The sequence below is a fragment of the Heptranchias perlo genome, unplaced genomic scaffold (assembly GCF_035084215.1).
Source record: "Heptranchias perlo isolate sHepPer1 unplaced genomic scaffold, sHepPer1.hap1 HAP1_SCAFFOLD_1393, whole genome shotgun sequence".
NCBI classification, from domain to species: Eukaryota; Metazoa; Chordata; class Chondrichthyes; order Hexanchiformes; family Hexanchidae; genus Heptranchias; species Heptranchias perlo.
Window position 1 is genome coordinate 1,961 of NW_027138639.1, and position 24,335 is coordinate 26,295.

Genomic DNA, 24,335 nt, shown 5'->3' on the forward strand with positions numbered 1-24,335 from the left:
TGCATCCGAGGTTGCTGAGGGAAGTAAAGGTGCAAATTGTGGAGGTACTGGCCATAATCTTCCAAACATCCATAGATACGGGGATGGTGCCAGAGGACTGGAGAATTGCAAATGTTACACCCTTTTTTGAACAAGGATGTAAGGATAAACCCAGCAACTACAGGCCAGTCAGTGGTGGGGAATCTTCTGAAATGATAATCCGGGACAGAATTATCAATCACTTGGACAAGTGTGGATTAATTAGGGAAAATCAGTATGGATTTGTTAAAGGCAAATCATGTTTAATTAATTTGATTGAGATTTTTGATGAGGTAACGGAGAGGGTAGATGAGGGCAATGCGGTTGATGCGGTGTATATGGACTTTCAAAAGGCGTTTGATAAAGTGCCGCATAATAGGCTCGTCATCAAGATCGAAGCCCATGGAATAAAGCGGGCAGTAATAGCATGGATACAAAACTGGCAAAGTAACATGAAGCAGAGAGCAGTGGTGAACGGTTGTTTTTCGAACTGGAGGGAGGTGTACAGTGGTTTTCCCAAGGGATTGGTACTAGGACCATTGCTTTTCTTGATATATATTAATGACTTGGACTTGGACGTACAGGGCACAATTTCAAAATTTGCAGATGACACAAAACTTGGAAGTGTAGTGAACAGTGAGGAGGATAGCGACAGACTTCAAGAGGATATAGACAGGCTGGTGGCATGGGCAGACACATGACAGATGAAATTTAATGCAGAAAAATACGAAGTGATACATTTTGGTAGGAAGAACGAGGAGAGGCAATATAAACTAGAGGGCACTATTCTAAAAGGGGTAAAGGAACAGAGAGATCTAGGGGTATATGTCCACAAATCATTGAAAGTGGTAGGGCAGGTTGAGAAAGGGGTTAAAAAAGCTTACAGGATCCTGGACTTTATAAATAGAGGCAAAGAGTACAAAAGCAAGGAAGTCATGATGAACCTTTATAAAACACTGGTTCGGCCACAACTGGAGTATTGTGTCCAGTTCTGGGCACCGCACTTTAGGAAAGAAGTGAAGGCCTTAGAGAGAGTGCAGAAAAGATTTACTAGAATGTTTCCAGGGATGAGGGACTTTAGTTACGTGGATAGACTAGAGAAGCTGGGGGTGTTCTCCTTGGAACAGAGAACATTGAGAGGAGATTTGATAGAGGTATTCAAAATCATGAAGGGTCTGGACAGAGTAGATAGAGAGAAACTGTTCCCATTGGCGGAAGGGTCAAGAATCAGAGGTCATAAATTTAAGGTGATCGGCAAAAGAACCAAAGGTGTCATGAGGAAAAACTTTTTTACACAGCGAGTGGTTAGAATCTGGAATGCCCTGCCCGAGGGGGTGGTGGAGGCAGATTCAATCATGGCCTTCAAAAGGGATCTGGATAAGTACTTGAACGGAAAAAATTTGCAGGGCAGGGGGGTGGGAGCTGGATTGCTCTTGCATAGGGCCGGCGCGGACTTGACGGGCCGAATGGCCTCCTTCTGCTGTAACTTTTCTATGATTCTACGAAAATGCCAGGGCCCAAAAGATTATATCTCAAGATCCCGGCTGCGGCAAAGACACGCACCCAGACTGATGGATGGAAATGAAGCTGATTGGATCACTGCAGGAAAGGCAGGCATCCACTCTACACCATCTACCCAGCATATGTTCACCATATAAACCCCTCCCTCCATCGTTCGCTATACACAGGGCAAGAAAGCTCGAGTCACTTACCTCAAAGAATTCATCATAATGTTCCTGCATTTCAACATCACCAACAGCACCTAATATGAGACACAATGAACAAGCTTCAGACAGTTGCAGTTAACGCCAAACCCGAGATCTTAAAGGAAGCTGCAGTATCCGATTGACCTTATACAAATCAAACCAAACACAAATAAACTCATTAAATACACTTCTTCACTTCAGATACTGAATCCTCATCCCAGTGTGAATATTAAAAAATCTCGGTGTTTAAAGACCCATTTTGCACCCACGTACATTTCCAGTTTCAGCTGAGCAGATTATTACAGCTCTTGTAACAGGCACTTATTATTTTATTTAGGGTGCTCGCTTCTGGCTGGCTTGTAGCCCCAACAAGCAGCACAGCTCACTTCTTCATATCACATTTACTGTTTACACACCAATTAATTTTACAACTCAGGACATTCAAAAATGTCCATTCAGTATCAAATTCTTCAAAGGGCAAGCAAATGCCAGGATTACATGGCACTCCAGTGTGAGATTCTCAATTCCACATTATCTCCAGCCAGTTGCCAAGATACAGGAGTTGCTTTGGTTTGAAATCCCTGTTGTAATTGCGGAGCCCAAACAAATCTATTCAGGTTTATGTGGGGAGGTTTTTTAAAATTCATTCATGGGATGTGGGCATCGCTGGCAAGGCCGGCATTTATTGCCCATCCCTAATTGCCCTCGAGAATGTGGTGGTGAGCCGCCTTCTTGAACCACTGCAGTCCGTGTGAAGGTTCTCCCACAGTGCTGTTAAGTTGGGAGTTCCAGGATTTTGACCCAGCAACGATGAAGGAATGGCGATATATTTCCAAGTCGGGATGGTGTGTGAGTTGGAGGGGAATGTGCAGGTGGTGTTGTCTCATGTGCCTGCTGTCCTTGTCCTTCTAGGTGGTAGAGGTCGTAGGTGGGACAGTACATGTCAGTGTTCAGGTTTATGTGGGGAGAGTGGGACAGTATGTGTCAATGTGGGGAGAGTGGGACAGTATGTGTCAGTGTTCAGGTTTATGTGGGGAGAGTGGGACAGTGCGTGTCAATATTCAGATTTATGTGGGGACAATATTTGAAACATCACTAGGTTAACCAATACTGCAGGTATACGTGACAACCTATTGTTGTTTAATGTCGGTCACAAATTCTTTCCTGCTCTCATGTAAGATCAGGTAAAAAACTGAACCACAGCCCAATTCAATCCATCTCTGAGCAATGGCCTTGCGTGTGTGAGCAGGCAGTGCTGAACGTTTGAGACTCTCCAGCCTCCTGTTACAAACGTCAGTATGGGGACAGGTAATGACACAAACACACTAAGGTTTCTGAATCAAAGAACTTACACCAAAGTGATATAAAGACAATGGAAACACACAATAGAAGCCTACCACACAAGACCAGTTTGTGTTATATTGTGCACCGTTATGATGCAATGGGACATCACCCACCCAATTAATAAAAGTCAACCGGAAATGGACTTGGTCAATCGAGGACACTGCAGCTTCTGTATTAATTGGTTATAAATCACATCCTGTCTGCTATCATTAGATTTCACGCTCCACGTGGATCCAAGGTAAGGGCAGGCCAGTTTAGTTATTGTTTGCCTCCTAGTTCTTAGATCAGTCCTTGGCAGACAGGGTGGGCAGCTAACCTGATCGAAACCTCAATCAAACCGACCATCCTAGATACGAGCAGCCAGGAGTGACCGATCCTCTCTCTGAGTGGAATAGGCTGGCTGCTACATGGTGTCTTTCCCCAGCTCAAGCCAAGATCAAGGCTATGACCTGGGGAATTGTGGCTGCAAAATGCATATCATACCACTCCGTGGGATTTAGCACCAAACAAACCCTCAAACCAGGGTTGGCGGAGCATTGGACAGGCTGGGAGTCTTGTGCTGGCAAATAGGAAACTATTTTCCCTCGGGGTACAACCATGGCCCTTTCACAAGCTCACTTTTCCTTGCAGAAGTTTCATAACAGAGACCAGTAGCTTTCATTTTACATTTCCCCTGGAACTGATTTTGGTTAAGGTAAATCTTTCTCTTACATGTTAGTCACTATTCTAGATCCAGAACAGTTTGAAGGTTGGGGTGTTTGTTAATACAGAGAAATGTTTTTCATTATATGAAGTTTAGAGGTGGGGGAGGGGGAAGGGAAAAGACTGATACGCCAACAGACCATTGGTAGCGGCAGCCCTAATCTGAGCTTCCCTTTGGGCACAAACCCCTCCTGCACTATATCCCAGCCTCTGTCCTGACTAGAGACTTGTAAGAGGGGCCCTGTGGTAAACAGCCCTTGAAAAGCTTCCCAACTGAAAAGGATGCGGATCAAGTGGTTTTTCCCCTCCACCCCGAAATCACTGACAACTGTGCTATGTGACCTACTTGTCCAAGGAGAGCAGCTGGTAAGCCAAGACCACAGACACTGAGGCTGGGCCTTTTCTCAGTGGCCCAGAACAGCTTTTCAGAAAGAAGTCCTAAACCCAGAGCTGTATGTGCCAGAAACACTGAACCAGGATCGCTCAGATGTATTTACAGCTAAATCTTTGTCCGAGCTCTGGAAGGACCGAGTCTGACTCCAAGTGAACCAGTGCACAACCACTTAAATCACCATTTGCACGTGTGCACAAGGTCCAATTAATTTAACTCATCCTTGAATTTCTGTCCAGTGGCAGCACGCAATTAGCTCATTCTTACACATGCACAAAAAGGGACACCCAACTCTGGCTCCATGTGAACTTGGCACAGCCATCACAAAGACCTGCCCTTTGGGGAACAATCTGCCAAACTGCAAGCCACTGGCACCATCTCCTAATTATGCAGCAGGGCACGGTTTAAATTGGATGGGACGATTCATGTGGCATCATGCATGAAGCTCGAAAGGGAATGGTGTACCACTAACCTGTTACAGGGTCAGTAAACCTCCCAAGGGAGCAATGATCTCCCAATGTTTCCATGAAACACCAACAATAGCAAGAGATCGGTGAGCACAACTAATTCTATTGTGCCTCACATACATTAAACACTAGGGACTAATTGTTGTTCTACCGTAAGCTTTGATCAGTAAGAGTCTAAAGTTATCTACTCTCAGCTAAGGGTTCTGCAGTTTATAAGTCTCATCCTTAGATTTCCTAAACCCCACAATGTTTGTCCTACAGTTGAACACAGCCAAGCTGCACACTTAACACAAGAAAACATAAACCAAACAATTTTTTCAGTTTTCATATTTACATTGGGAAAATGGACCATGGCTTTTGGGAAAGTATCAGATGTGTGCTGCCAAACTAACAGCGTATAACCCATGTGAGATACATCTGACAAATTATAAAATATAGATGAAATGATTTTTTAAAAAAAACTACATACTTTTTCAGGGGAACCCCAGCTCTACCATCTACCTTTACTACTGAACATTTTACACCAGGCCATTTTATGTAGTTAGTGTTGCAGACCACAACCAGCAGAAGAGAGCTTCCCATCTTTATATTACTCATTCATTACAGAACTAAGATTGTTGAACCCCCTTCCCCGCATAACTGTTCAACCTTCACTCTGCCCTCCCCCAAAAACTGCTTCAATTCAAGAAAAAAATTCCCAACTCATCACTGCAACTGAGCTTCCTGCTCCCTACCATAGGTAACCTCAGAACAGAAAGCTTTCAGGTCAATAACTGGACCACTTCTACGTTGGACTCTGTTCTGACCCCCGGTCCAAGGCTCAGACAGCACCACAATCCGAAGACACCTGGTGCAACATTCTAGCCCCTGGATCAAGCTTAGTCAAAACACCAGACCCCCAACCTGGAAGGGTTTTCCTCTAGTCATTAAATTGCTATTCCACGTCTTGAATCTTCTGCTCCAATCTTTGCCAACTACCAACACACCCTCCCCCAGTTCATCCTTACTCTCAGACAGCTGGTTGAGAAATTTGCAAGTTCACACATATACTGGACTTTGCTCAAACTATATTATTACAAAGTACTGAATAGGATGACAAAACACACATCCTCCTGACTGTAAATACAACGCAACAACCTGCAAAGGCGTTTGTTAACTTACAGTGGAAACCGTCTGCTGTCTGGGTACAGTTTTGAGGGTTACGGTATAAGTTCAAGAGCGCAATGGTCTGAAATACAAAACGTAACAAGTTTTGACACCACATCTCTAAAAAAAAATTCAACTTAAAACCTACTTCACGCCTCACCCCTTTGACTCGAGGGTAGACTGCAAATAGGGAGCTGAAAAGAAAAAGTTAATCCCTTCAGAGTGATGAGTCTTCATTTTCGTCAGAACTCGTCTGACAAAGCTGTGAAGATATGGAGATATCATGATATAAGAGCAGCAGGACCACTAGCAACTAAGTCACGTCTCAGAATGGTAAATTTGCCTAAGATGGCAGCTCACAAATACACATTATAGCGAGCACTGTCTACAAAACCATTTGCTTTTCTAACGTATTTTGTTTTAAACATGTCAGGAAGTGCAGCCACAGGATCACTGCAGGCACCTGCCCCAGACACCAGGGCAAGTTCAGTCAATACAGCAACAACTGTCCTACTTGTAATTTTATACCATGAGATCCCCACAAATTTGAGGAGAATTGAGGTTATGCGGAATCAAAATACTGGTCTTGAGTTGTTGGCCTATCTCAGCAATGCATGGTACTGAAAATCCTCTACTTACCCTGGGCGAGTTCACATTACTGAACCGTCTCCAGCACCATACCTGGTGCCCAGAAGCTAACGCTTTTAGCACTCACTAGCCAGGGTTTGATGTTTTCTGAGAGATTCTCTTTAATGTCAAATTTATCATGTCCAGCCTTCCCAACTCTGGATACTGGGATAGGACTTACTGGTGCCCGTAAAGACCTTGCCAACCTACGTGCACACTTATGGAGAAGATTTGAATACTAGTGCTTGTTGGGAAATGAACATCAAGCCCTGGATCAATGCCGACTTCATGGTTACACCTCATCTTTGCTTGAACTGGCCTCAAATCAGGTGAGACCAACAGCTACTGCTCTACGAAACGGCCAAACCCCCAAATCTCCAATGGTGGGACTTACAGTGTGAGCCGTCAGCCGTCTGTGCACTATTTTGGGGATTACGGTAGATGTTTTGAATCAAGATGGTCTGCAGAAGAAAAAAAGGAAATCCCGTTGGCTGCGGCACATAATGGAGAGGACTGCGGAGTGGAGAGAACTCTGACATGATCATAAACAATGCTACATTCATGAGGCTACCCAGCGTACAGCTCAATGCGACAGGGCAGCCTAGGGTAGAAACGCAGTGGGAGTCAGTGAGGTGGTAAGAAACCTTTCATTAGACTGGATGATTTAGTGTCTGTGTTGTGTTTTTTTGGCTGGTTTTACAATCTGATCTTGGCGATAGTGTGAGCAGGGTTCTGTACATACATGCAAAAAAAAAGTCATAATTAAAAGCAGCTGCAACTGTCTTTACTACTAGCAGCACCTGGGGAGGGGGGGGGGGGAATGATGTGGATGTTCCTGCAGCCCAAACCCGAGCCCGAGCAGGCATGCTACTGCTGAACAGTCACCAAGTTTAGTGACCGTGAACATGTTGGAAAAGTTGCTTGCTTTAGCCAGTCAAGTAGATGTGCTGTTAAACCAGATGCACGTGGGATCACGCCAAGAGCAAAAAGTAACACTCAATTTTCTGAAGCTCAACTTAATCTGCGATCAGAGGGAACTCGCTTTAAAAAGCAGCGACGTGGGCGGGTTAGAAGGGACATTCTGAGGACTTTGATAGAAGCCACCATGCGGGATGTCCAAAGCACACCTTTCTCTGGAGTACGTGGAGATCGGTGCAATTCCTTTTCAAAAAGCGGAATTCCCTTCTCACCCCGGAGATTAAGTGGATCTTGTGCTATTCAGTCCATGTGAAAACTTCTTACACCCACGAGAGTCAGTCCTGCACCCAAACGCTTCATACGGTCAAGTTACTGCAGGGTTACATCAGTTGCCATATAGGCTTTAGTTTATTCCAAGAGTGCAGATCTCACCCACCTACATTTCATCAACAGCAACCTTCTGGTACTTTGCTGAAGTATTTAGAACAGTCAGTAGCACCAGGCTATTAGTGCAAAGTCAGCTTAGCCAAGCTAACCCTCATGGTCACCCAATGTCCGTGCACCTGCCAGCAGGGTCACTGGACAACGATCACAGGCAGGAACTCTGGCCAATTTTTCCCTCACGAGCTCAGGAATGATGAGGTCATTAGCTGCATCGTCCCACCATCCCAGCTGAGCTCAGCAGACCAGGAAATCAGATGTGGATACCTCCTGGTCTATATGGCTCACTGTTGCACTACATTGGGTACTGACCATCTCCTCACTAAGCCACAGGGAGAGCTGGAGCTCTAACACTGCAAAGTAGTTCCAATTTTATTAAACTACCCAAAGAATTTAACAGGTTTATGTTCGGAGCTTGTACAGTACCATTTCAAGTCAGTCCCTCACTATCAATCCCAAACCTAACTTTCCACGTAAATTATGAGCTGTGATACTCCTGATAGGAAGGGTTTCTGGAGGAAAGCAGCACCAGGAATCAGATCCTGGGGTATTTTTTTTAAAAAAACAGATACTAATTCCTCCCTGCAAGTTCCTGCAGTGTTCAACCAGGGAACAGTTACCAAGATACAAAAGCATTGGTACAAAAAATTAAAACCCCTTCGTTTAGAAGTTCTTAAAGCTCCCAACAATTTGAATGGAAGGTTTTAACTGATGTTTAACAGGGATAAGCCATTTTGAAAAGTGTAAATATCCTTGGTGTCCAGGAGCAGAGTTACAAGCAGCTGGTCTGATAGGAGAGCTGTGTGCAAGTGTCTACCATCCAAAACCGATCACAGGCGTGCCACAGAAGATTTAATCCTGGTATTATGTTAACACGAATGAGATATTTTAGTGCCAACTCTAGAAAAAAGATGTTTCCACATCTGTCCCCATTACAAAGCTAGAAGGTCCTGGACACAGACAACGCTGCACATTTTTAATGCAGCGAATAGAAAAGCAAGCAACACTCCACAAGCAGCTGAGATGAAAGAGCAGATAAAATGCTTAGAGGCAGGGGTGCAAAAGAGGTTCCTATAAATTCCACATGCACCCCATGAAAATGTAGAACAGGGCTCTCCCGATAGTTTAGCAAATAAATAAATGCACCGCATGGTGTTGTATCTGAGCGGGGACAGAACAGGCAGATCAGGAACGTCTCAGCGTCAACTCCTGAAATGTGCTGAGTTTACTGATCTCAGCAGGGACGGTTCCTGATCATTGGCCAGTGACTCCTGCTGCAAAATGTATGTGCACACAACACTGGATTCATTCTGTTGCCCCTCACAGTTGAACAGTCTAATGACAGTCATGGTTTGGCTTACAAATGAAAACAGGCCACCTGCACAAAGAACAGGAGCGGCTGGCAGGAGTATAACAGTACACAAGAAAAGGGGGAAAAGAAAAATGTTTGGATGAGAAAACACCGTTCAACCCACAAGGTCCCAGCTGATGTTTTACCAGTATTCTATCTCCAGACCTCTGATGAATCAGGAATCAAACCAATTCCCTTTTAAATGTTTCAGCAGAATCAATACTTACAAAACTAGATGGCAGTTTAGCCAACAAGTTTTTGACTTAAGAGCATAGCCATTCTGCCAGTGACCCATGGGCAAGTGAACGCTCAGAATTTCATTCAGTTACAAGCTGTGCTGCTTAATCTCAACCCCCCCTTTCTCCGAATGAGCTGTGGCTTGGGTGGAGGGGGTGGGGGAACGACTGAAGCGGGTTCAGCTCTGCTAGCTCCCCACCCACCAAAACTCACCATCACGCAAGTTGGGCACGGTACCAGAGACGTGCTGGTGCTGCATAGCTCCACTCCGGTAAGAGCCATCACCTTCGGGTGGGAGGGGGAGAATTGGGATTTTTGTTTGAATCATTAATTTTACTTTCCCAGCACGTGAACAGTATGCAACGAGCACACAGCTCAGCTCCTCTCACTGGGTGCGTTGCCTCTGCCTCCTTGTTTAAATGAGCAAATAATACAGAAATAAAACACAAGCACAGCAACAGGGCAAACTATCACAGATGTGGAACGAGCATCTGATAAGAGTTGGGAAGGTGAAATATCAAGCTGATAGTTCAGTGTTCAGTGGGTACCAATGACTGGATGTGCAGATGCCTTTACAACCCTTTTCCAAACAGGTATGAAGGTTCTAAAGGGCAATACTTGGGATCCAATTTTCTGCATCCAAACATTGGGACTCAACAGTGCTAACCCCTAGTGCATTGGTGCAGTGTAAAAACTGCCACCTGTGATAGAAAGGGATATCGACAAGTAGGAAATGCCTCAAAATTAATTCAGAGTCAAAGGTTTAACAGGCTACAGAGTCAGGCACACAGATGGTCTCCCGCACATCCATTTGCAAAAGAAAATTGGAACGAAGGCCAAAAAGCCCACCCAATAGTGCCGACAGAAGCTGTGGAGATGCCACGAGCAGAGAAATCCAGATATACAAATTGTGCCACTTGATTAATAACAAACTTGGTATGTATTCTGTGACTGACGAGTCTGCAATCAAGAGTAACCTCATGGATGTTGCAGGGAATCAACACAGTACCCGTTCTAACCATACTCCCTTATCCATGTGGTGCAGCCCTCAACCCAAATAGTGACTGTAATATGGCAACGTCCAAGGATTGAGGACATGCACTTAATTTGTATTCTTCTTAAAACCGTAGTCTGGAAAAAAAAAGGCATTTCAACAGTTAACTCTGTTATAGTACATCAAAAACCTACAACAGCAAAAACATTCTGCCGTCTCCTCCATTTCAGATGATCTAATAGAGCAGGGTTATAAAGGGACAGCGGTGTGTTCTAACAGTGCAGGGTTATGAAGGGACAGCAGTGTTTTCTAATAGAGCAGGGTTATGAAGGGACAGCGGTGTGTTCTAATAGAGCAGGGTTATGAAGGGACAGCAGTGTGTTCTAATAGAGCAGGGTTATGAAGGGACAGCGGTGTGTTCTAACAGTGCAGGGTTATGAAGGGACAGCAGTGTGTTCTAATAGAGCAGGGTTATGAAGGGACAGCGGTGTGTTCTAATAGTGCAGGGTTATGAAGGGACAGCGGTGTGTTCTAATAGAGCAGGGTTATGAAGGGACAGCGGTGTGTTCTAATAGAGCAGGGTTATGAAGGGACAGCGGTGTGTTCTAATAGAGCAGGGTTACGATGGGACAGCGGTGTGTTCTAATAGAGCAGGGTTACGAAGGGACAGCGGTGTGTTCTAATAGAGCAGGGTTACGATGGGACAGCGGTGTGTTCTAATAGAGCAGGGTTACGATGGGACAGCGGTGTGTTCTAATAGAGCAGGGTTATGAAGGGACAGCGGTGTGTTCTAACAGTGCAGGGTTATGAAGGGACAGCAGTGTTTTCTAATAGAGCAGGGTTATGAAGGGACAGCGGTGTGTTCTAACAGTGCAGGGTTACGAAGGGACAGCGGTGTGTTCTAATAGAGCAGGGTTATGAAGGGACAGCGGTGTTTTCTAATAGAGCAGGGTTACGAAGGGACAGCGGTGTGTTCTAATAGAGCAGGGTTATGAAGGGACAGCGGTGTGTTCTAATAGAGCAGGGTTACGAAGGGACAGCGGTGTGTTCTAATAGAGCAGGGTTACGAAGGGACAGCGGTATGTTCTAATAGAGCAGGGTTATGAAGGGACAGCAGTGTGTTCTAATAGAGCAGGGTTACGAAGGGACAGCGGTGTGTTCTAATAGAGCAGGGTTACGAAGGGACAGCGGTATGTTCTAATAGAGCAGGGTTACGAAGGGACAGCAGTGTGTTCTAATAGAGCAGGGTTATGAAGGGACAGCAGTGTGTTCTAACAGTGCAGGGTTACGAAGGGACAGCAGTGTGTTCTAATAGAGCAGGGTTACGAAGGGACAGCAGTGTGTTCTAATAGAGCAGGGTTACGAAGGGACAGCGGTGTGTTCTAATAGAGCAGGGTTATGAAGGGACAGCGGTGTGTTCTAACAGTGCAGGGTTATGAAGGGACAGCGGTGTGTTCTAATAGTGCAGGGTTATGAAGGGACAGCGGTGTGTTCTAATAGAGCAGGGTTATGAAGGGACAGCGGTGTGTTCTAATAGAGCAGGGTTATGAAGGGACAGTGGTGTGTTCTAATAGTGCAGGGTTATGAAGGGACAGCGGTGTGTTCTAACAGTGCAGGGTTACGAAGGGACAGTGGTGTGTTCTAATAGTGCAGGGTTATGAAGGGACAGCGGTGTGTTCGAATAGAGCAGGATTATGAAGGGACAGTGGTGTGTTCTAATAGTGCAGGGTTACGAAGGGATGACTTATAGAGGGGCCAGTGACTCCATTATGAAATTTCAGCTCTCACTAAATTTGGGATGAGGCAGGGCAATTAGAAAGCAGGAGGAAGCGGTGAAAAGAAAAGGGTGAATCGAATCAACTGTCTTTACAGATGAAACCAGTGCCCGGTAAAGTATAATCCTTTTGATGGGGTAACTCTGGGGAACTGAAGTAAATCTCCTGGTAACCAAGAGGCAGCACCGGCAATGAAAGCAAAGACCAAGGGTCAGCCTGTGCTTGAACTCGACACATGTTCTTCACTCCCACAGTCCCAGTATAAACACCAAATTCAAGGTTCCTTTGGGCAGTTTAGCCGTTTCTCAAATCTTCACATTTTACAATGTTAATCCAGTTTAACATGGCCAGCAGTGAACAATTGCCATTTGCTGTTATCTTGCAGCATAAAGCGCTCACCTATGACCATGTATGCCACAGCACTAAACAGGTATCCTGCAAAGAGAGTGAGCTGATCAATTCTGTACTGCTCAAGACAGCAGGGAAGAATGCCAACGCTGTATTACCACACTGGCCGCAGCTGTGTTCATCCCAATTTAAGTGTTAAAGCTGCAGCAGAACAGCTGGTGCAAGATCCACCACTGTAAAACCTGCCCCACTGCAACGACACCAATACAAGAACAGGAGGAAGCCACTGAGCATGTTCCACCATTCAATTAGATTGTGGCAGATCTGCCTGTGCGCGAATGCCTGCAAGTTCTGAACTTCAGGGGCAAGCCTGACCAACCTAAGAATATTGTGACCATGTGGTTTGTGTCTTTAAACTGGAGGTAGTGCTCCTTTAAGCAGGAAGCTGGCATTTCATCCCAAATTCTAATTACGCCCAATTGTATGGAAGCATTTCCTCATCAAAAGGAGGCACCAAAAAAACCCAGCCCCAAACAGTGCACCATTAGGTCTGGACTCTCAAAAGTTATACAGTAACAAAACATTCAGCTGTTCAAAATCACAAGTGGTGCTCTCCACAGGATTCAAGGGTGTCCACAGCACAGATGGGCAAGGGACAGCAACACCCAGGGCGGGTTTAGGTCAACTTCACTTTGATGAGCCCCATTACCAGGGAATAGCCGAGAAAACAAATCAAATTAGAAGCACAATTGCACATGGTAAATGGAATCTGAACAACTAGTTTAGTAGGAAATATCCCACCCAGTTTAACAACCCCTGGGGACAGGAAACAATTGGAGGTCCCTGAGTACTGCTGGGGAGAGCTTGAGGATTTAAGTACCTGTTACAGAACTGAAAAAGTGGACCACACTCCTCACCACCACTCCAGCTTTGGGGGGGACTGCATATAGAGTCTTACTACAGGCATAGTTTAAGTCACCATCGCCCAGACTTCTTGTGGATTAGGATATTAAAGCTGGACAGCCAGATAAATGCTGCAGTACTGAATCTAATAAGTCATTGCACTCCAAAGATAATTGAGTGAAGGGCTTTGAAAGGTTTGATGTAATATCGCACTGTATAAATGCACGTCTATAAAATACCTCACTGCTCCGTCAGTTCACTCAGGCTTTGTGTCATGTACATTTTGAGACTGAAAACTAGTGAAACGAATAAACCATTTCTCTGGTTAACAGAATTGAAAAGCAGATCAATTCGATATTAAAATGGGGCATCACTACAATGGACGTGCACGAGGGAGCACGCTGGCCTCACCGGGATGGACGTGCACGAGGGAGCACGCTGGCCTCACCGGGATGGACGTGCACGAGGGAGCACGCTGGCCTCACCGGGATGGACGTGCACGAGGGAGCACGCTGGCCTCACCGGGATGGACGTGCACGAGGGAGCACGCTGGCCTCACCGGGATGGACGTGCACGAGGGAGCACGCTGGCCTCACCGGGATGGACGTGCACGAGGGAGCACGCTGGCCTCACCGGGATGGACGTGCACGAGGGAGCACGCTGGCCTCACCGGGATGGACGTGCACGAGGGAGCACGCTGGCCTCACCGGGATGGACGTGCACGAGGGAGCACGCTGGCCTCACCGGGATGGACGCGCACGAGGGAGCACGTCGGCCTCACCGGGATGGACGCGCACGAGGGAGCACGTCGGCATCACCGGGATGGACGCGCACGAGGGAGCACGTCGGCCCCAGGTAATTTAACTCCCATGTTGATGCGTACGATGGGTACAGACCCCTGGAAAGCAGGCAGAGCAAAGGAGCATGGCCAGTCCGGTGGAACTTCAAGTGCTGTAGTACAAATTGCAGTCAGCCGCTGGGTTCTCCCTGGTTAAACGAGAAGCCCAAGAGCTGTAAACAACAACTCCCCCAGCATTTTTACATCATTGAAACTTCAACATGAACAGTTCGCAGCATTGACACAATTTTAGATGTCAGAGAGCAGGCGCAGGGTGAGGGATCCGGCTGCCCTTTTCAAAGTGGCATCTTAGCTTCAAAGGAAGGGCCGATTGGCCGCTGGTACCCAAGTTCACAGGGAGAACCCTGGGATGTACAATTCAATGACAGTTCCCAGGCAAATTCAGCACTTCTGCTAATTGGCAGCTCATTGTCCCAGAACTGAACTGCCCAATTCCAGCATTTCAAAAGGGGACAGACACAAAAGACAATGGCCCTTTGAAACGGAACAGATTCACAGCAGAAAGCCACGATCTTAACAACAGGGAAGATCTTTATGGGAAGTTGACTGAAGAGCTTCAAAGCAGTGTACACCTTTAGCTAGTATATGTACACACGTGTTTCAGCTCTCGGGAGAGTTGTTGAATACCGACATACATTCACGTTACAAACGGGCAATGCAAGCTCACCTGACTGAATGTTGGCTTGTTGTGCAAACGAGAACATCTGTCTCCATGACGACAGGCTCCAATTTTAAAATAGAACGAACAGTTGACCCTGTCATGAGAGGACACAGCTGCTCAGTATGGCATTCAATTGCAGTATTTAACTTCAAATCCCAGTTATTCCAGTCATTTACATTGAGTCTACAGCACAGAAACAGGCCTTTCGGCCCAACTGGTCTATGCCTACATTTATGCTCCACACGAGCCTCCTCCTCCCACCCCCCTTCATCTAACCCCATCAACATACCCTTCTATTCCTTTCTCCTTCACGTGCTTATCTAGCTTCTCCTTAAATACATCTATGCTATTTGCCTCAACTACTCCTTGTAGCGAGTTCCACATTCTAACCACTCTTTCGGTAAAGAAGCTTCTCCTGAATTCTCTATTGGATTTATTAGTGACTATCTTACATTTATGTCCTCTAGTTTTGGACTCCCCCACAAGTGGAAAGATGTTCTCTACGTCTACCCTATGAAACCCATTCATTATCTTAAAGACCTCTATTAGTAGGTTGAGGGGCGACCTCTTCTAGAGAAAAGAGCCCCAGCCTGTTCAGCCTTTTCTGATAAGTATATCCTCTCAGTTCTGGTATCATCCTTGTGAATCTTTTTTGCACCTTCTCCAACGCCATGATATCTTTTCTATGTTCACAGTATTCTGAATACTCTGTTCACAGCACTTCAAGTGTGGTCTAACCAAGGTTCTATACAAGTTCTCTGCTTTTCAACTCTACCCCTCTAGAAATGAACCCCAGTGCCTTTTTTATAGCCTTATTTGATATTTAGATCTGAAGCTCCTACTCCATGTAAAGTCTGATACTTTACTTCAGTAGATGGACCTCTACTCCTGCATGCAACTCCAGAGATAGTTTGAAACTGTCCCAAATTTTACTTCAAAACAATTAAACCACAAAATTCCTGAGGGCCTGACCTGCCAGCATAAATGTTACGAGCATATTCCACACCTGTCCCTGTCCAAAATCTCAGGCACAAGGTGGATTACTGGCCTCTGGAGGAGTGCATCCGAATGGCCGTCGTAAGTCAGAGTGGTGTCCTGCCGCTCTGCCTGAGGTCCAGTTGGGTGGAAATGGCTAGGTGCTGAAAAAGTGAGCTAGCTGTAACTTTCTGTAACTTCTTATATTGCTGCTTTTATATTCTGTGTATGCCTTTCATCCTTTTTGCTCGTGCCTTGTGGTTCCCTGGCTGATCTGACAGCCTGGGGCCTGGTCCCACTCCTCCACAAGGCTCTGTAGTCAGCTATGGGACAGCGACTATGGGAAGTTCGAAAGTAAACCTGCATGCTGCAGCAGCCACACCTGCAGAGATTGTAATATTTGGCGCAGGGAGAGGTGCAGTTATGCTATGTTTTACTACATAGGCGCTATATAAATGCAAGTTGTTAATTTAAAAGAATAATCTGTCACCTGATACAAAGTGTCCTGAGGCACACAAAGGAAATATACACATTCCCGATTTAACACTCGGTCCAAGATAGGCATATGATTAAGTATGGCCTGAGTAGCTTTCTTTCTTGTTCCTAACTTATGAAGTATTATACACGGATCAAATCCTACTTAAAAAATGTCAATAGTGCTCGCTAAAAAAAAAATTCTGGTCAATTGCGCTGCTACAACAAATTTACAGGGAGGAATGTGGATTCACATTTACACCGGTTCATATGGTGAGTGTCTGAACCCAGTCCTCACGTACTGATCAGGCAGGAGATTGGAGCAGAGAGCAGCTGCTTCCCAACAGTAGTGAGGACTCTGATCACCAGATTGGCCTGTATTAGGTGACCCCCCACCCACCCCAGCATGAGATTGTATATCTGATGTTACATTCTTGTAGGACAGATGGCACTGTCCAGGCCCCCTCAGCTCTGCTGCAGGACTGGACATCTGCTTTAATGTATTTGGATCAATGGGAGATATAAAGAGAAGTCACACTGCTCATTAAAGTTAATCAATTCTGTGAAACACAACCGAAGAATTCACTAACGGCATCAGAGAGGTGGGTCACCAGTGTTCACGCTTGATTACATGTGGTCAAGTTTCTGATCACAGGTGCCCTGCTGAGAATGATGTGGAGATGCCGGTGATGGACTGGGGTGGACAAATGCAAGGACTTGCACAACACCAGGTTATAGTCCAACAGTTTTATTTTAAATCACAAGCTTTCGGAGCTTACCTCCTTCGTCAGGTGAGTGAAGGGTTCTAAAAACGCATAGCATATATAGTCAGAGAACAATGCCTGGTGATTACAGATAATCTTTCCAACTGCCCCCTATCACATCTCGGCTGGGAGACGATCATAGCAATCAAAGGTGTCGTTGGTGTTCAGACAGATTAGCGACAGAAAACATTACATCCCAGTATACTGAATACACAATGGGTCAGATTACAAAGACAAGAGAGAGAAAGAGATCCGAAAGGCAGAGAGAGAGAGAGAGAATGTCCAGTTGTATTAAAAACAGATAACTTTTTTTCACTGGTGGGGTTACATGTAGCGTGACGTGAACCCAAGATCCCGGTTGAGGCCGTCCTCATGGGTGCGGAACTTGGCTATCAATTTCTGCTCGACGAGTTTGCGTTGTCGTGTGTCTCGAAGGCCGCCTTGGAGAACGCTTACCCGAAGATCGGAGGCTGAATGTCCTTGACTGCTGAAGTGTTCCCCAACTGGGAGGGAACCCTCCTGTCTGGCGATTGTTGTGCGGTGTCCGTTCAGCCATTGTCGCAGTACTGTCGCGACACTGCGACAACGGATGAACGGACGCCGCACAACAATCGCCAGACAGGAGGGTTCCCTCCCAGTAGGGGAACACTTCAGCAGTCAAGGACATTCAGCCTCCGATCTTCGGGTAAGCGTTCTCCAAGGCGGCCTTCGAGACACACGACAACGCAAAATCGTCGAGCAGAAATTGATAGCCAAGTTCCGCACCCATGAGGACGGCCTCAACCGGGATCTTGGGTTCACGTCACGCTACATGTAACCCCACCAGCGAAAAAAAGTTATCTGTTTTTAATACAACTGGACATTCTCTCTCTCTCTCTCTTGTCTTTGTAATCTGACCCATTGTATATTCAGTATACTGGGATGTAATGTTTTCCGTGGCTAATCTGTCTGAACACCAACGACACCTTTGATTGCTGTGATCGTCTCCCAGCCGAGATGTGATAGGGGGCAGTTGGAAAGATTATCTGTAATCACCAGGCATTGTTCTCTGACTATATATGCTATGCGTTTTTAGAACCCTTCACTCACCTGACGAAGGAGGTAAGCTCCGAAAGCTTGTGATTTAAAATAAAACTGTTAGACTATAACCTGCTGAGAATGGCAGGAGGTGGGTGCAAGTGTTCCACTACGGGGGGGGGGGGGGGTAATAAATGGAGTGGATTGCTCTCACCCACCCAAAGGTTCAGAAGCTGTGGGATTTAAAAAGGGCAAAAAAGTATGAGAAAATTGGATTTGCATCCTTACAGTGGAAAATTGTTTCAATATTAGATGGGGAAACTTCCTTTTACATTGGAGAGATAAGATCAGTTCCTTATGTTCCAGATATGGTTACACTCTTCTAAACTGAACTATTTATAAAAACATTTTTACATAAGTTGGAAGACAGACTCGATAATGGGGACCTTCAACTTGCTTACAGCACAAATTCTTTTACATTCGATTTAAAGTTCTTTGGGACGTCCTGAGGCCGTGAAAGCCGCTATATAATTGCACGGCCTTTCTCTTCAGTACTGGAAATGAACAATGTAGATCAGTGAGCACAGGGGTGATAGGTGAATGGGGCTTGGTGCAAGTTAGGATACGGGCAGCAGAGTTTTGGATAAACTGAACTTTATGGAGGGTGGAAGATGGGAGGCCGGCCAGGAGAGCATTGGAAAAGTCAAGTCTAGAGGTGACAAAGGCATGGATGAGGGCGTTTTAGCAGATGAGCTGAGGCAGGGCCAGAGACGGGCGATCTTGGAAGTAGGCGGTCTTGGTGACGAAGCGGATATGCGATTGGATGCTCATCTCAGGGTCAAATAGGACTTCGAGGCTGTGAATGGTCTGGTTCAGCCTCAGACAGTGGCCAGGGAATGGAGTATGTGGCGGGGACCAAAGACAACTGTTTCAGTCTTCTCAATATTTAGTTGGAGGAAATTTTTTGCTCATGTCGGACAAGCAGTGTGACAAATCAGAGACAGTGGAAGAATCAAGGGAGGTGATGGTGAGGTAGAACTGTGTCATCAGTGTACATGTGGAACCTGACATTTTTTCGGATGATGTCGTCAGGGGCAAGAAATAGGAGGGGGCCATGGGTAGATCCTTGGGGAACTCCAAACGTAACATTGCGGGAGCGGGAAAAGAAGCCACTGCAGGCGATTCTCTGGCTGCAACTGGATAGATTAGAATGGAACCAGGCGAGCACAGTCCCACCCAGCTGGACGGCGGAGGAGGATGGTGTGGTCAACTGTATCAAAGGCTGCAGACAGGTCGAGAAGGGTTAGTTTACCACTGTCACAGTCACATAGGATGTCATTTGTGACTTTGATAAGGGCCGTTTCAGTGATGTGGCAGGGGCAGAAACCTGATTGGAGGGATTCAAACATGGAGTTGTGGGAAAGATGGGAACGGATTTGGGAGGTGACAACACATTCAAGGACTTTGGAGGGGAAAGGAAGGTTGGGGATGGGGCAGCAGTTTGCATGGACAGAGGGGTAATGGGTGGGTCAGAGGGACAGTACCTGAGGAGAGAGAACCGTTAATAATAGAAATTTAGTGGGAATAGGGTTGAGGGCGCAGGAGGTGGGTCTCATGGTCAAGATGAGCTTCGAGTAGGCATGTGAGGAGTTAGGAGAGAAACTAGAGAAAGATGCAAGTTCAGGGCTAGGGCAGGGGGGATCTATAGGGGGAAGTTTGGCTTGGTGGGCTAGGGGAAGAGAGGGAAGTGGCAGAGGAAGTTGAATGGATGGTCTCAATCTTAGTGACAAAGTAGTCTATGAGCTCCCCGCACTTCTTGTTGGAGGCGAGGGTGGAGTAGGCAGAGGAGAGGGGTTTAAGAAGATGGTTTGTAGTGAAGAGAAGCCGGGGGTTATCTTTGCATTCCAGGTGAAGTGCTTTGGGTAAAGTTCTGAGGCCGTGAAAGGTGCCATTTAAATGCAAGGTCTTTCTTTTCAGTACTGGAAATGAACAATTTTTTTTTAGCATTGGAGCTCATTAAGTGTCTCCATGTCTTTTTCTCTCACACCGACATTCCTGCTGTACATATGTTAGCACTCTCCCCTCCAAGTCCACAACTTGCATTTATATAGCGCCTTTAACGTAGTAAAACAGCCCAAGACACTTCACAGGAGTGTTTACAAACAAAATTTGACACTGAGCCACTTAAGGCAATATTAGGACAGGTGACCAAAAGCTTGGTCGAAGAGGTAGGTTATAAGGAGCAGCTTGAAGGAGGAGAGAATGGTAGAGAGATGGAGAAGTTTAGAGAGGGAATTCCAGGTCTTGGGGCCCAGGCAGCTGAAGGCATGGCCGCCAATAGTGAAACTATTAAAAGTGGGGCTGCGCAAGAGGCAAGAATTGGAGGAGCGCAGAGATCTTGGAGGGTTGTAGGGCTGGTGGAGGTTACAGAGATAGAGAGAAGCAAGGATGAGAATTTTAAAATCGAGGCGTTCCCGTGCCAGGAGCTAATGTCGGTCAGCGAGCACAGGGTTGATGTGTGAACAGGACTTGGAGCGAGTTAGGATATGGACAGCAAAGTTTTCGGTGAGTGCAATTTATGGAGGGTGAAGATGGGAGGCCGGCCAGGAAAGCATTGGAATAGTCAAGTTTAGAGGTAATAAAGGCATGGATGAGGGTTTCAGCAGCAGATCAGCTGAGGCTGGGGTGGGGGGAGACACAGGCAATGTTATGGAGGTGCAAGTGGGCTGTCTTGGTGATGGGAGTCAGAAGGTTGTGGGTTCAAGCCTCGCTCCAGAGACTTGAACACATAATTTAAGCTGACATTTCAGTGCAGTACCGAGGGAGTGCTGCACTGTCAGGCGTGCCATTGTTCGGTATCCTGGCCAACATTAATCCCTCAACCAACGGCATCGAAACAGATTATCTGGTCGTTAACTCACTGCTGCCTGTGGGACCTTGCTGTGCGCAAATTGGCTGTGTTTCCCTGCAACACAATGACTAAACCTCAAAAGTACTTCTTTGGCTGTGAAGCAAATTGGATCATCGTGAAAGACACAATATAAATGCAGTCATAGAATCAATGTAAGGAATCTTACAACACCAGGTTATAGTCCAACAAATTTATTTTAAAATCACAAGCTTTCGGAGATTATCTCCTTCGTCAGATGATTGAATGAAAAGGTTCTCAAATCGAGTGTACTGGGACGTGCTGTTCTCCGTGACTGGCCTGTTTGAATAACAACGACACCTTTTGATTGGTGTGATGCTGTCCCAACATCGTATAAGATATGCGATTTGAGAACCTTTTCATTCAATCATCTGACGAAGGGGATAATCTCCGAAAGCTTGTGATTTTAAAATAAATTTGTTGGACTATAACCTGGTGTTGTAAGATTCCTTACATTTGTCCACCCCAGTCCATCACCGGCATCTCCACATCATAGAATCATACAGCACAAGAGGCGGCCATTCGGCCCATCATGCCTATGCCGGCTCTTTGAAAGAGATATCCAATTAGTCCCACTCCCCTGCTCTTTCCCCATAGCCCTGCAAATTTTTCCCCTTCAAGTATTTATCCAATTCCATTTTGAAAGTTATTATTGAATCTGCTTCCACCGCCCTTTCAGGCAGCGCATTCCAGATCAGAACAACTCGATGTGTAAAAAAAAAAATTCTTTCTCCCCTTTGGTTCTTTTTAATCAGAATTCCAGGCCCAGCAGGTTGGAGCCCATTAAATCCATTGTCCCCGTGAGAGGCCATCGGATCATCGGGCCTCGGCCTCGCCGCCACCCGACCTGCTGCCTGCGCCGGCCCAGTGAGCGGGTCAGACCCCACGTTACGACCGACGGCCTGATCCACATAAAGGCCCCTCCCTGCGGAGCGACCCTGGGCCGCAAGGTGCTCGGCGCCGCGAGGCCGCGTGGGAGCCGTAGTGCCGAGCCAGGCCCAGGCCGCTGACCCAATCCAGGCCGCTTCCGCATCGGGTCCCGAGCCCGACTCCATTGTGACCGAGGTGCGTGTTCCCGAGCAGCCGCTGCGCCATGTCGCGTAGGCCCCGGGCCGGCCTCCCTCCCGCCGGCTGAGCCAGCCTATCACCGCGGGCGGGCGGGCGGCCCTCACAGCCCCGCTCTGTGTCCCAGCGGCCGGGGCCCTCTCGGTACCCCGCTCCCCCTGACGGCCCGGACCCGGGTCCGCTCGGTACCCCGCTCCCCGGCCGCACTCACTTGTCCTTTTCGGTGCCGAAAATCGAGGCCAAATACTCCGCCATCTTCAGCACCGCTCGCGCCGCGCGGTGTACGTCACCACTTTCCGGGTTCACGTGATACACAAAGACCGATCCGCCAGTCTGCGCATCACGTGGCCACTTGGAGCGAGGCGGGAACAGATCACGTGACCGCGCATCGTCTCCATGGAGACGGAGCTGGAGTCGACTCCTGCAGATGAAACCGCCTTCGTTGGGCGGAGGGGAGGCTGCTGGAGTGCGGGGCCTGAGGCGGAGGGGAGGCTGCTGGAGTGCGGGGCCTGAGGCGGAGGGGAGGCTGCTGGAGTGCGGGGCCTGAGGCGGAGGGGAGGCTGCTGGAGTGCGGGGCCTGAGGCGGAGGGGAGGCTGCTGGAGTGCGGGGCCTGAGGCGGAGGGGAGGCTGCTGGAGTGCGGGGCCTGAGGCGGAGGGGAGGCTGCTGGAGTGCGGGGCCTGAGGCGGAGGGGAGGCTGCTGGAGTGCGGGGCCTGAGGCGGAGGGGAGGCTGCTGGAGTGCGGGGCCTGAGGCGGAGGGGAGGCTGCTGGAGTGCGGGGCCTGAGGCGGAGGGGAGGCTGCTGGAGTGCGGGGCCTGAGGCGGAGGGGAGGCTGCTGGAGTGCGGGGCCTGAGGCGGAGGGGAGGCTGCTGGAGTGCGGGGCCTGAGGCGGAGGCCTTTTATTTTAAAGTTCAGTCAGAATGACGCTTTTTTTTTGTATTTCAGGCCCCCCTTTCATAAGGGGGCTTAGGGTGTGTTCATGTGCAGAAAACCAATAAACCCAAAATAAGTGTCAAATTAAAGTTTTATTTTATCGGTCCAGGATGCACTCCAGCCCCTGCGGTCACAGAAAGTGAGGCGGAGGCCTGTGTTGGGGCAGACAGGAGTCGGCCAGGGCCCAGTGGTCCCCCTCCCGCCTCTGAGTCAGAAGGTCGTGGTTTTTTTTTTCCTTTTATAAGAAGGGGAGGTGTGGGGTGTGCTTAACAACTAAAAACCAAACAAACCAAAACCAAGTGTTCAAATCAAAATTTTATTATCCTCGTTCAGGATGCACTCCAGCCCCTGCGGTGCCCAACGGTCGCGGAAAGCCTCAAGCGTACCGGCAGACACCGCGTGCTCCATCTCCAGGGCCACCCGGGCGCGGAGCAACCCGCGAAAGAGAGGCAGACAGGCCGAGCGCCCGCCCCCACGGACCGCGAGCATCCTGGACCTGTGGATAGCCACCTTGGACAGGCCCAGGAGCAGGCCCACGAGGACGTCCACCGACCTGCCCGCCCCCCTCCTCACCGGGCGGCCAAAGATCAGGAGCGTGGGACTGAAGTGCAGCCAGAACTTGAGGAGCAGCCCCTCCAAATAATGGAACAGGGGCTGCAGTCTCGCACACCCAGTGTACAAATGAAAAACGGACTCCTCCAGGCCGCAGAAAATGCAAGCGGCCTGGGTGTCCGTAAAATGGCGTAGCTGCCTATTGCACGGGACTGCTCCGTGCAACACCCTCCACCCCAGATCCCCAAAGTAACATGGGAGGACCCTCGCATAGAGAGCCTCCCACTGGGGACCTCCGCCGGACGGCAGGATGGCACGCCAGGGCGTGTCCGGGCGAGAGACGAGGGCGAGGAAGTGGATGGTGTGCAGGAGCAGCCCGTACAGGAAATCCCTCCGCGCGGTGTGAAACGGCACAGAGGGAATTTCCGAGAGACGGCTCAAGTTGTGAGGCGCGGCCCTCCGAGGGAGGTTCCGGGGTTTGGCGCCGAGGAGGAATTCCGTCCGAACGGGGGTCAGGTCGGACGGGATGGCTCCGCACGCTTGAGCCGCCTCCACACCCCGAGTGGAGTCAGGGCCGAGCGCTGATTTCAATGCCTGGATGGCGGCGGCCGCGTCCCCGGCACGCCACGAGGACATGCGAGCGGCGAGCGCCCACGGCTCGAGCCAACCCGACCCTCCGCCATCCAGGACGTCCCTGACTCTGGTCACCCGACCGGCCACAGCCCTCCGCTCCGTCAG

The 24,335-nt window shown here is 48.0% G+C and overlaps 1 protein-coding gene across 1 annotated transcript; it reads right to left on the minus strand.

Moving 5' to 3' along the window:
- Positions 1-1,654: 1,654 nt before the first annotated feature.
- LOC137308811 (uncharacterized) lies at positions 1,655-24,233 on the minus strand (the record flags this gene model as incomplete). Its single annotated transcript, XM_067977284.1, has 5 exons — positions 24,136-24,233; positions 22,324-22,587; positions 14,895-14,982; positions 6,796-6,862; positions 1,655-1,780 (listed from the first exon to the last, which is right to left on the minus strand). Coding segments are annotated over exons 1-5 (643 nt in total), but the record flags the coding sequence as incomplete, so codon positions are not given.
- Between the last annotated feature and the right edge of the window lie 102 nt (positions 24,234-24,335).